At 39.4% G+C, this 13,198-nt stretch overlaps 1 protein-coding gene across 2 annotated transcripts in view; it reads right to left on the bottom strand.

The window, feature by feature from the left end:
- The window catches only part of IARS1 (isoleucyl-tRNA synthetase 1), a 113,415-nt gene that overhangs the window by 27,582 nt on the left and 72,635 nt on the right, over window positions 1-13,198 (bottom strand). For both annotated transcript variants that reach the window (XM_069769732.1, XM_069769733.1), the window contains 6 exons: window positions 11,241-11,361; window positions 6,237-6,328; window positions 5,792-5,869; window positions 5,191-5,312; window positions 1,972-2,074; window positions 1,676-1,759 (listed from right to left, as the gene is read on the bottom strand). In XM_069769732.1, the coding sequence (XP_069625833.1) occupies window positions 1,676-1,759; window positions 1,972-2,074; window positions 5,191-5,312; window positions 5,792-5,869; window positions 6,237-6,328; window positions 11,241-11,361 (600 nt within the window). The remainder of the gene's footprint in view (window positions 1-1,675; window positions 1,760-1,971; window positions 2,075-5,190; window positions 5,313-5,791; window positions 5,870-6,236; window positions 6,329-11,240; window positions 11,362-13,198) is intronic.

Below are 13,198 nucleotides of genomic sequence, written 5' to 3'. Positions count from 1 at the left end.
GAGAGAAAAGCTGGCATGTATTCTGCCTCGTTGAATTAAGAGCTACACACAGATACAACAAGGTTACATAAGGGAAGGATTCAAGTGAAAATCCAGACAGATTAATACACAGAAATTATTGTCGTGAAGTAATCCCCAATTTATATTCAAGACTAATGCATGCATTCTGCCCAACATCAACACCAAATCAGCTCCTTTAGAATTCTGCTTTCTTAGCAAAGAGCCACTATTCGAAATGCAGTTCTTTCCTCCCCAAAACACATACAAAGATGAAGTCTGGCTTATCTCCCCAAGGAACACAGTGAAACATCTGGGTGAAAAGCGATCATCTATCCCAAGGAAAAACAACTACAGCAAGAGGAAATTAAGACTGCTCAGAAAGAACAGCATTGCTTAACCAGTTTTCCTTCTTCCCTCGTTGCCTTCCAGAGTGGTTCTGAAAGGTCTCCAGTCTTACAATGGAGATGATATTACCTCTAACTCCCTGTTCAGCAAAGCAATTATAAAGCCCCTAGGCTGCTAACACTGAGAAATTACGCACAGCATAGCTCATGTATACCAAATGCATGATCATGGCAGGTTTAAGCAGTAAGAACCATTGGTTTGCAAGACGTTTTGAAGGCCCCAACACCTAGAAAAACGTTCAAAAGCATACTGGCATAGTACCTTCCCCCCACCCCTGCCAGCTTTTCCTTTTAAATAAAAAAACATGGCTCATCGAAATTCATCCCTGTAGCTGAAACACTCTTCCTTCTCACTATTGCCTCTTACTGTTTGATTTCAGTTGTACATCACAGGTGTGAAAGAAGATGCATATGGTCTATTTGTAATATATATATATAAATAATAAATATGTAAATAAATAAAATATATAAATAAATATATATATAAATAAACTTCATTTATTAACAAACTCCTTTTTCATTTCACTTCTTAAAATGCTATAGATTTTTACATGACTGACTAAAAGCAGAAAGTGCAGCAAATTTCAGAAAGTTAAGCTCAAAAAACGAAGAAGGCTTACTTTTCTTTTGAATGATGGGGCTTTTATCCAAACAAAGATTTAGAAGTAGGGCAGGCTGCATTTCTCTAATGGACACACATTAAAAGAGTATTGCAGTGGCATACAGGAGCAGATGAGTGTAAGAAATTGTATAGACTAGCATCTTATTTATTTGACATTTCATTTCCTAAACAATGTCTTGCAAAAATCTGGACTGGTCCCCTATTGTCCCTTATGTGGAACTCCTTCTCTCCATCAACACTTCTACTTACTGTCAAACTGTTTTTAATGCCCTTTAACTGAAGGAGATCACAAATTTTGCAATCCATCTCTTTGACAACATGTAGTTGACTATTGTTTTATTTTCATTCAGAAAATGTTTTTTTCCTTTCACTGATCAAGAAAAAGAACATTTCTAATAGCCTCTTAGTCCTGTGTGGTCAGTTTGAGTGATTTAAGTATTTCTCAGTACTACAACTGACTAAGGATCATCACCCATTTACCTTCATTTCTGTACACAGTACCCATTGATAACCCCTTTCATTGCAATTCTCTTAAATTAATTTTACCTAGTGAGTTATTAATATCATCAACAAGGAAGGTTAGGGTTTTGTTTGTTTAGGTAACTGACATACACAATCCAGTTAAGCATCACATTCGTGATGTTCTTACCTCAAGCACGTACTTCTCTAAAGATCTGATGTTTTCCAGAGCCTCTGGATCCTGATGGATAACAACTACTTCTTTCAAAGGATACTGGGGAGAAGGAAGAAAAAAAAACAGAAACTTTTGTCCTTCCAACTGAAAATAAAGAACTTCAGAAGTTATTACTTATCATTTGAAGTATTTTTTTGTTGAACTCTGTTTGCTATTCCAAACCTCATTATTCAATTTCTCCAGGCTTATCCCAAAGTTACAAAGCTATTGCACATCCCAAGGTATTGATAAGAGATGTTAAGAGTTCTAACCTTTACTGGAATGGTTTTTCTGTCTCTGATTACTCGTCCAAGCTCAATAACAGACTGCAAACAAGAAACGGCACTTTCAATTTTTTTGTCGATGAGATGCTCCCTAGATTAAAAAGGAAACATTACATTGCTTCATTTTCACTGTATCTGTTTGAGCACATTGAAAACATTTTACCCCCTTCTCTGAAATTTCCTACAAGAGACCCAATTATGCCCTGTTTGGGGCAATTTGAAAAATGAACAAAGAGGGGTTTTTTCCTCTCTTTGTGGAGAAGATGATGAGGAAATAACTTGCTGAAAACAAAAAACAGAGCAATTTTTAAATCATCTTTTGTTAGCACCTCTCACAAGATAGAGATGATGGATTGAGTCATACTACCTATTCTATTAATATTCAATAAAAAGTAAGATTTACTTTAATAATATCATAAGAAGATGCAAAAAGATATTACAAACAGAATACTTAAAATGACAATGAAATGCCTATAATGTAACAAGCTCACTGGATCTCAATTTATAATCTTTTCCAGGAATTCTAGATATTTTAGCTTGATGTTTTAGACAGTCTTGTCATCTTTCCTGGCTTCATCATTTTGCCTGTCTTCATCATTTTAACACCCTTCCATTTTGAGGCAAGACAGGGTTGGGGGGGGTGCCTTTTTGGGGAGGGGGTTGGGTTGTTTGGGGGTTTTTTTGAGCAAGCTGACATTCACATCTTGTTGCAAATGTACTGGCAGCCAACGGTTCTGAAAATGTGGTTTTCTTGATTTCTTGAGTAGCTGCATAAATTGAGCAGCTCCTTAAAACTGCACAAGTGTCATACGAAGAGCAGAGGTACTGGTTCAAAAGACAATTGTGAATAAAATGAACGAAGTTGCTTGCTGTAATGTAAGCAGCAAAAGTACTGGGGTGTAAACCATGCATCCAATAAGGATTGTCCAGAAAAACAGAACTGGTAAAGCAAAATGTAAAACTGAAGTATCCCCATCTTCTGCACTAAGGCTTTGATTAAGATGTTACTACCCTTCTTGAAGCTTTTGTTCTTCCAAAAGCCAGTCTCCAGGATGGTCCTCCAAAAACTTGGAAACACGTAAATTGTGAGACAGAAAATTTTTCTCCCCGAAGGGTTCATATATTATAATGTGGCAGTATTTCAATATTACTTGCCATTACTTAACAACATTGTGGAGCCACAAAATAAGAATAGTTTTCATAGGCTGCATGCACATCTACAAAATTTAATGCAACCAATCTGTTCAGACACTAAGCAACCAAATAACACCTCAGTGGGGCTTGTAACACAGGTATTGAGTCAAGTTCAGTTGTGAAAGCGGCCAAGTCACTTAGCTTTATCTGTACATATCCATCATACTGTTAAAGTAGTATTTTCTGTAACTGCATCAAAAAACCCGTCTCTTATTATTAACTGACAATATTGTCCTTATGCAGTCATCAGAAAAATATTCAAAGAAAAATGTAATGATGTGCTTAGCAACTCAAGGTAAAACTAAAACTTCAACAATAATTTAGTTCTGAAAACATGTCTTTTTATCTGACAAGGGGAACAATTTATACATAGGGGATCCAGTAAATTACACAAACTAGTAGCAGACAAAAATCCAAACAAAGTACAAGACAAAGAGGAAAGCCGTGCAAGCCACTCAAACACATCATATATGTTTGCACGATGCAGCAGCAAGTCAGTTAGCACTAACAGGAATAAAAACTGACTAAGCCACTATTAAACGCTGATGGTAAGTCCATGCCTGAACTAAGTTCCTGAAAATAGCTCACTATCCTTCCATTACTCCATTCTACAGGAGCTCAGAACCATTTCTGATAGCTCACTGATGAGTTTTGCATTCTTTGATTACATATTCTTTACAGCACTTTCCCAGGGAACAGAAAATCAGCGCCATCATTATGTCAATCTCAAACTCCTTGTTGCAGTAACTCTCACTATTAAAGCTATCAGAAAGAACACGCACCTTCCTCAAAGGATATAGTATCCATAAAAGAAACACCATTACTAGAAGATTTAAATTTTCAAACTGGCACGTAAAGTATCAAGGTCAGCTCCCTTGTCCTTGAGGGTTTTCAAATTGAGCTGCAATGCAAAAGGAAAGCTTGCTTCTCTCACATTCAGTGACTAACAGCAGACTGCAGTGCAGGTACTAACTTAATAGTTAATCCACTAACATAGCACCAAGGCACTAATGAGCAACTGACTACTGTAATACTAGTGTCTCCCTGGACTGGGGAAGAAAAAAACAAACAAACAGAAAGAACCCCACAAAACCCAAAACAAAACAACTTCAGTTGTCAAGTTCTACCTGGGTTGATTTGATACTATGGATAACCCAGAGTGTATGTCCAGTACAACCAACCATCATGGCCCCAAACCTTTTTGAGACACACTGGCACTTACAGAAAAACCCTCACCCATCAGCATCCAAAGAAACTATCTGTACGATGTACCCCCTTATAAGGAAGTGGCAATCTCTCGTCAATGGTCTAAATTCTTGATCTGAAGCCAAAACAACTCCCTCTGCTGGCTCCTTATGCGATCCATACAAAACAATAATTCCAGACCACATGGGTCTGGCATCAGCATTCACTACGAAAGGCCTAGAGATGGGGGGATGCACACATACTTGCAAATGTAGGGTCCACAAGAAAGTTTTATAATCCTTTTGGGCCCTTCACAGGTAGGCATTATAGCTTCTAGTCAGTGCACATTTTGAAGAGTAAAAAGGATATTCCTTGCCCACCATGAGAAAAAAACATTGAGTTGAGAACATGCATTCTCCCTAATTGTTTTCCTTTCTATCTATAATCCTTTAACCTAGCACAAGTCTACTGCCTAAATGTGGAAGGAAAATTCCCAGCTAACATTGAGAGTGGGGTGTGAAGCATACTGCTAGTGAAATGTTCTCCTACAGCAAAGAGACTAACGTTAATCAGAGCTTAATCAAAACTTAAACATTTTTTGCTTATAGAAAATAATGTTATCATACTAAAATTCTCCCTGAGGCGAAGGAATATTCACGTTATTAAAGCAGCTTGTTTTCTTGTTATGCAAAACAGTTTAAAACACAAGTAAGTGAAGGAGCACTGTTCTGTGAAAGGAAAAAAAAACACAACAGCCAAACCAACAACAACCAACCAAAATCCAACCAAACCAAAACCCCTTTTTGCCACATAACGGCTGTCCCTTACCTCACTTGGGGAAGCATGAGGTAGTGGATGCTTTCAGTATTCTTTTCCTGAACTGAGGCTGGATCAATAAGTGTCTTCAGATTCTGGTACATCAGCTCAGTGATAAACGGAGTATATGGTGCCTGTAATGTTGCATTCAATCATCATCTTTTCTTTATTGTTTGTATATTATGAATCAGTAATACTTATGAATTGCATAAGGACAGTTCAGCAAAACCAATCCTTATACAGTGTCTTCAATGCAGAACTGGGATGTTATTCAAAATGCAGACTGAAATAAATTATTAAATTGCTACTATTTATTCATCCCCTTCCTGATATTTACATGTTACTTTCAGGCATCAGATAAGAAATCATAATGTCTCTTTATCAGACAGGTGGTATTCGATACCGTAATAGTACCATGGGGCAGATAAGCAACTAAAGGGGGAAGTGGAAAATGAACTGTGCTACACAAATCAGTAGCAGTATGTTTTTTCTCCCCATGTGTTCAGTCTGTGTATCCCTAGTTTCTATGGTCAGCTTAGACACAAAGATGCATGCTTTCAGATTAACTATGTTAAAAATGTCAAACAGTTATAGTGGGCTGTAATTCCCTTACCATAAGTCTGCACATGGAGAACAAAACACTAAACAAGGTTTCCAAGGCCATAATGCAGTCTTCAGTTCCATTCTCACCCTATTTGAAAAAATCACCAAGAAAAAAACAACAACTGCAATATTAGGATCAGTAAGTGCACTTCGATAAACCTCAAAAATTTCCTATGTTAATGCAATAAACTGGTTTTCCAAACTGTATTCATTTTGCTCAATCCCATCCAGCAAATGAAATAGAATTACTGGGCATTTTGTTTGGTTGTTTTTCCTCATAAAGCAAAGAGGAGGAAAAAACGTTAACTTCTCATTCCCACTATCAGGTACAAAGTGATATAATTTAAAATGCAGCATAAAGATTTTGTGTAACACCATGAAGCTGCTATGCATTAAATTAACATAGACTACTAGGATTTTGTTTACAGTACAAGATTGCAGAAGCAGATACCTACCTTTAGTCTTCTGCGATTCATTCTAACATACCAGTTGGTCAGAATATCAACAAACTTCACTAATCGAGGGACTACAGTGTACAGCCTGTAAGCTAGAAGGAAAAATGTTCACTGTAGTTAACATTCACCCTCTCCATCAAGCTCCTTGCTTAAAGAAATACATTATCATTTGTAGCTCTGGTGTTAAACATAAAACTGGACCAGAAGCACATGTGTTAGTAAGATCAAAAAGGTGACTAGACATACTATTATGTTAAAAACATATTTTGAAATTGCACATGTCATCAATTCTCATGCTTCAAGACAAACACATCTACCACCAAACTGCTTCCCTAATCCTACACAAACATGCATTATGGAAGCCTTATGCTTTTATCTGACTCGTAAAGAGGATAGTGGATAAGAGACTATTAATCGCAAAGGATTTGGCAAATCCTAGATTTGCACATGCTGTAAATACAGCCAAGTCACTTGAAGTTTAACAGAAATTATTGCAGAATCATACAATAAAATTTTATTAATTACGGCCCATGGCTTCTTTTTTGTTCACCAGATTTAAAATGAGACACTTATTTCAATCAATTCTCCCTGAATTAATTCCAATTTTTTATTATTTTTTCTAAGTAACACAGAAGGCTAAAAGAATGTAAGGTTAACAGCAAGCCTGACGAGGTAAGAAGATAAACATAGCTGTATTTTCAAGTTCTGTGTAACTTAAAAGCATGGAGGACTGCCAACAGAAAAAAGAAGGTCATCACAAGCATCACTATGCAACTGGGAAAACAAATTTCAGTTGTTTGTGAGAGAACTGGGGGTGTGGGGATGGACCTTAAATAGGACTCAGTTTTCTAAGGAAAAACTTGTATATAACTTCTCTAAAAGCAAAGAGCTTTTTGATCTCTATTCTGAATCAGTTTCATTAATCAAGCAGCTATCTAATAAAACAGATCTTTGGTTTAAAAGCTCCACCACATTTTTCATTGCCTTTTCTAAAATGGAAGTGTTTTTAAAGGCAGAACACTGGTATTTAAACCTAAAAAGCAAATGCTCAGAAGATTCATGCCATGATGGGGAAGACATTATTTCTGTGGGAATTTGTATTCCTAAAAAATTCCCAGCTCTCTTCTAGCTATTCACTATCTAGTTAGGAGACTGGTTAAAAACAAATTTAAAAAAACACCCTTCAGGGATAGTATATCTTTAACAAGAGATTCAAGTTAGCCTGGAAACATGCATTTCTCCCCTCAATGCTGTAATCCCAGTTCATAAACCGAATCATGAAATCTTACTTTTTCATGTCTCAAGAAAAAGGCATGCATATACATGGCCACACACATGCACAGAGACACACATACTCTTCTTTCAATTTCAGTCATCAGGAGAAAAGTTGTTTTGTAAAATAATTTCTTGTATTGGGCACTTAAGTAAGAAAAAAAGCATAATAAGGCTTACTGGTTTTAAATACAGCATTCTAACCCCCCTTACACACAGAGGATTGTTTGCCCTATTACTTTCCATAATATCTTCCCAATATCTTACTACTTGCCCTATTTATCAAAGGGTCCAAACCCCAAAAGTTTCCATCATAAAAGATGAGGTTTAGTGGCAAAACTATACTACTATTCAGTAGCTAACAATTCATTTGGATAAGTGTGTTATTATCAAAGTGAAGCTAAGTTAGCTGTACCAGCTGCTGCTGAAGAGGTTATTGGCACGCATCTACCTAACTTGCAGCGCTTCTGAAGACAGTGTCTACAGCTCCAGTTTTGGGCACCTAATAAACCAGAGATAACACCCAACAGCAAAAACCCTCTTACAAATAGCCATGTGTATGGTTTCAACACATTTAACTATTGCCAATTTTCCATGAATAATTGAAATGATGCTGCTTTCTGATACGTGTTGTCTCCTTTTGCTCCAATCGCGTATGTTCTAGGAAGTCAAAAGCTCTCCCCAGGCCAGGATTAGCAGAGGGTTGTTAATGCCTTTCTGAAGTCTTCCTAGGTTCCCTAAAGCATCCCAAAGTTGGAGTGTGCACAGGTATGTTTCCCTTCCCACCCTCGGTCTAGTCAAGTGAGGTCAATACTAAACTGACAGGGACTCCCTTTAGGCTGAAATACTGCTGGCTATTCAAGCTACTAGTAGAAACTGGGGCAGAATTAACATAAGTTTTACTTAATGGAAACATTTTTCTAGAGGCAGGCAATCGGTGTAAAATTTAGCTCTGCTATAAAATACACTCGATTAAATGGAAGCAGCTAAACTCAATTGCAACATTTTTCCGGTTAGTGGTGTCTCCTTGCCATTTAGAGTTTCAAGCCTGTGTGTTCTTACACAGGGTCACACACAGCGGCAGGAACAGCACATCAGAGTGCAGACTGCGCCATTTCTTTGACAGATAGTGCCCGTGTATCACATCAGCACCACTGCCTCAGCTATGCTTTAGACATGGCAGAAGCAACAATTTTTTATTTTTTTTTTTTTTTTACACATCTTACAGGTAACAGAGTTGTATGGCATTAGTTGGCGAACACAATCATTTATTTTTGCTCACATCATGCCACATCTACAACAGCTTCTGCATTTGTTTATTATTTTTTCATTATTATGATTATTTTCAAAATCTTGGGTTCTAAAATGAAGCTTGTGTAGTATATTTATCGCCTTTACCTAGCATTTGAGTTTATCAGTCACTATTATAATCTTCCCTTGCCTCTTCCTGACATTTTTCCTACTTCAAGTCATATGAAGTAGAAAATCTGTAAAAAAAAAAATCCCAAACTAGTTTAAGAGATTAGCACAAGAGTATCATGTCGCAGTACACAAATTTACTGCACCTCATTAATGTCTGACTGAATTCAGAGTTTATGCAGAAAAATAAATTGAAAAATCCTGTTTATTAATCATTTCCAAATGAGATTTGTCACCCATTTGATGAGCACATCCTGTTATCTTCATCTAACACAAGACAATAGCGTTTAATACCAACACACAGTCTTGAAAGTCTTTACATTGTAATTTTCCAACAGGAATTTTCTTCTCCTGCTTGGAAGGATCTTCTTGCTTTTTAAAGAACTCAGCTGACACATGCCTTTTTATTAGCTTCATCTTCCTCTGAGAAATCCAGAGCAGCAAATTCAAGTTTCTACCCCCATACTCACCTTCCTGCAAATACTATTTCTGTTTAAACCATGCACTAATCCAAGATCCCAGGTACACATTCACAAAAGAATTTTCCACTATCCCTCAAAGTATTTTCCTTTTTACATGCAGTGTGTAAACTTGCATAGGCTCTGCCTATTTCTGTTTGGCAACACATGAAACTCACACACCACCATCAAATTTCAAGGACAAAACTTCTATGAAGAAGCCGCATTTTCATTAACAACAGCCAACTTTTATCATGTTTTTTGTTTTGGTAGTTTGAGGATTCTTTCTTCCTTTAATGAAATGTTATTCGATGACCTCACCTGAATTTTGTTATTACCAAAATGACCTGCTTTATCTACTGTAGCAAGGTAAACTCACCTTACTGGTCTTAGTGAGAGTGAACTTCATGCCAGTCTAAGAGGGAGACTGAGATACAAGAGATGACTGAAACAGAGGAGGACTGACCTGTGTCCTCATAAACTCAGATCTGGCATTTAGCTGTTTCCTCATTATCTATTATCCCACTAATACCTTCCTTCCCCTAGCTCAAGCACACCTGCAGAAAGCTTCTAAAAATTCTTCCGAGGACACAGGGGGGATTGTTAGTTTATCCATAAACAGGAACTACAACAGCAAAAGCCACCTTCTTTCCAATATCTAGGTTTCTAGTGCCCTTCAAGGCACCAAATCCCATTGTGACTTTATCTGTAAGTTTGTAAGCTTACTGGATCGCACCAGTTACTTCAGGGGGCTCTTGCAGCACCTTCTCTTTGCAATTAATATTGTCTTAATATAGTGTGAGCATTGAGAGGTATGGGATGATGAAAAAAGAAAACATGCAGGAAGAAAAACAAGGAGAGTATCTTCTTACAGCTATGCAATATCCTAATGCTATTCCATCCTGCTGCACACACTCCCAATACTATTACAAAGCAACCCTCTCCATGGAACTATGCAGGGGAAAATTTATTCCCCGTGCTCATGTACCTCTCAAAATTATTTTATTTAGCTGTGTCCTGGGTTCAGCTGGGATAGAGTTAATTTTTTTTTACAGGAACCTGGGAGGTGGGGGGCATAGCCGGGGCAGCTGACCTGAACTGGCCAAGGAGCTATTCCATACCATGTGACATCATGCTCAGTATATAAATGGGGAGCGGGCCGGGGGGTGGGCGCTTCTTTTCGGTGGGGGAAGTGGCAGAGCGTCGGGTCCCGGGTGGTGAGCAGTTGCACTGTGCATCACTCTTTTTGTATACTTTTTCATTAGTACCGTTGTTGTTGTTGCAATTTCTTTGTGTTGTTCCAGTAAACTGCCTTTATCTCAACCCTCGAGGTTCCAGGTTTGTTTTTTTTCCTCTCCTCCGTCTTCCCCCCATCCCACCGGAGGGGGGGGGCAGGAGGAGTGAGCGAGCGGCCGCGTGGTCCTTTGTTACCGGCTGGGCTGAAACCACGACAAGCTGACTTGAGCATTGCCCATTTTATCTTTTTTTACAGCATCCCCAAATTCTATTTGGCTTCCTTTTCACTGCTGTCTTTCAGTTACTATTATAATATTATTAATTGCTCCAAGCACTGCAGATGTTGTTACAGCAACAAGCTACGTCACTGAGCTCATAGGATTAGCCGTGACAAAAAAACCCTCATCACTTTTTGAAAACTCATGAACAAGCATAGCAAAATCTGTATTAACACCCATGAAAGCAGCATTCCATGTATTATGGTAGCTGGTTAAAGATTTCCTTCCTTTTATCTGAACTGTAAGTCTCATGTGGAATCTGGAAATCTCTGGACGAAATGGCTAGTTCTCTAATCAAAAATTAAACACCCATACACACACCCAACCAAACATGTGCATACCTGCCATTTCAGCTTTGAAGAACTGAATGAGTGATTGGGTGAAAGAAAGAATCCATTTATCCATGATGTTATTGCTCTCCTTAACTGTGTTCTCATTGTAAAGGAATTCTCTTCCCTCATCCTATCATCAACATAAAAACACAAAACACATTTTCAGGTCATAAGAGTATATATTCAAACCTCTATATCGAATCACCTGTCAGCCACTAATATTTTGTCACCTTCACTGTGTTACACTGGTTTCCTAAGGGAGAACATTAAATTCCACAAACAAGTATGTAAGAGAAATAGCTAAGGAAAACCTGACTCCCACTGCTGCTGATTTCACCACACCTTCAACTACAAAGGAGGCCACTTATTTGGATCTGGTAAACCAGATAAAAAGTAGTACAGCACACAATGGTATGCAGTCGTTCTTTCCCTGTTTGCAGTCTAAGTCATAGCTTCCAGACAGAGGGTAGGACTCTTGAATTTACATAAATCCCTCATCTAGGAGGATCTGAAGCATTTACAAGAAATGTACTATGAAGATGAATTCTATTCAGGGAAAGTGTATATAAACAATATAATTATTTTTTAAGAGCATGTAACAATTTCAACAGATTAAAACATAGAAGAACCTAACAACCTGAAAAAACAGGTGGAGTTTTTAGGCATCCAACATGCCTACAGTGGATTTTGTTGCATTCCAGCATGCTGATGTTTGCACCCATCTGAGACATTTCATAACACTTTGCTGATTCTGTAGAGCATTGCAAGCAAGACCACAAGTAATCTGTATTGGCTTTGTGTGGCAAGGTTTTGGTAGCGGGGGGGGCTACAGAGGTGGCTTCTGTGAGAAGCTGCTGGAAGCCTCCCCTGTGTCCGACAGAGCCAATACCAGCCGGCTCCAAGATGGACCCACCACTGGCCAAGGCCGAGCCCATCAGCGACGGTGGTAGCGCCACTGTGATAACATACTTAAGGAAAAAAAGTTGCTGGGGCACAGAAGCTGCAGCCGGAGAGAGAAGTGAGAACATGTGAGAGAACCCTGTGGACACCAAGGTCAGTGCAGAAGGAGGGGGAGGAGATGCTCCAGGTGCCGGAGCAGAGATTCCCCTACAGCCCGTGGTGATGAAGACCATGGTGAGGCAGGCTGTCCTCCTGCAGCCCAGGGAGGTCCATGGTGGAGCAGATCTCCACCTGCAGCCCGGGGAAGACCCCATGCCAGAGCAGGTGGGTGCCTGAAGAAGGCTGTGACCCCGTGGGAAGCCCACGCTGGCTCCTGGCAGGACCTGCGGCCCTGCGGAGAGAGGAGCCCACACTGGAGCAGGCTGTGCCTGAAGGACTGCAGCCCGTGGAAGGGACCCATGCTGGAGCAGTTCGTGAAGAACTGCAGCCTGTGGAAGGGACCCACGTTGGAGAAGTTCATGGAGAACTGTCTCCCATGGGAGGGACCCCACATTGGAGCAGGGGAAGAGTGTGAGAAGTCCTGCCCCTGAAGAGGAAGGAACAGCAGAGACGACATATGATGAACTGACCACAACCCCCATTCCCCATCCCCCTGCACCGCTGGGGGGAGGAGGTGGAGAAAACTGGGAGTGGAGTTCAGCCTGGAAAGGAGGGAGGGGTGGGGGGAAGGTGTTTTAGGATTTGCTTTTACTTCTCATTATCCTACTCTGGTTTGATTGGCAATAAATTAAGTTAATTTTCCCCAAGTTGAGTCTGTTTTGCCCATGACGGTAACTGGCGAGTGATCTCTCCCTGTCCTTATCTCAACCCACGAGCCTTTCATTGTATTTTCTCTCCCCCGTCCAGCTGAGGAGGGCAGTGATAGAGCAGCTCTGGGGGGCACTTGGCATCCAGACAGGTGTCAACCCACCACATAAGCACACTTGTCGGAGCCTACCGTCTGACTCTTTACCATGTGAATGTTCTTATCACTGGTTGAAAACAGGGCGTTTGTTTGGTTTGCGTTT

Source organism: Haliaeetus albicilla, chromosome 24, assembly GCF_947461875.1.
Source record: "Haliaeetus albicilla chromosome 24, bHalAlb1.1, whole genome shotgun sequence".
In the NCBI taxonomy this organism is placed as follows: Eukaryota; Metazoa; Chordata; class Aves; order Accipitriformes; family Accipitridae; genus Haliaeetus; species Haliaeetus albicilla.
Note: the sequence above shows the minus strand (reverse complement) of the source record. Positions and strands in the feature narration are given on the sequence as shown.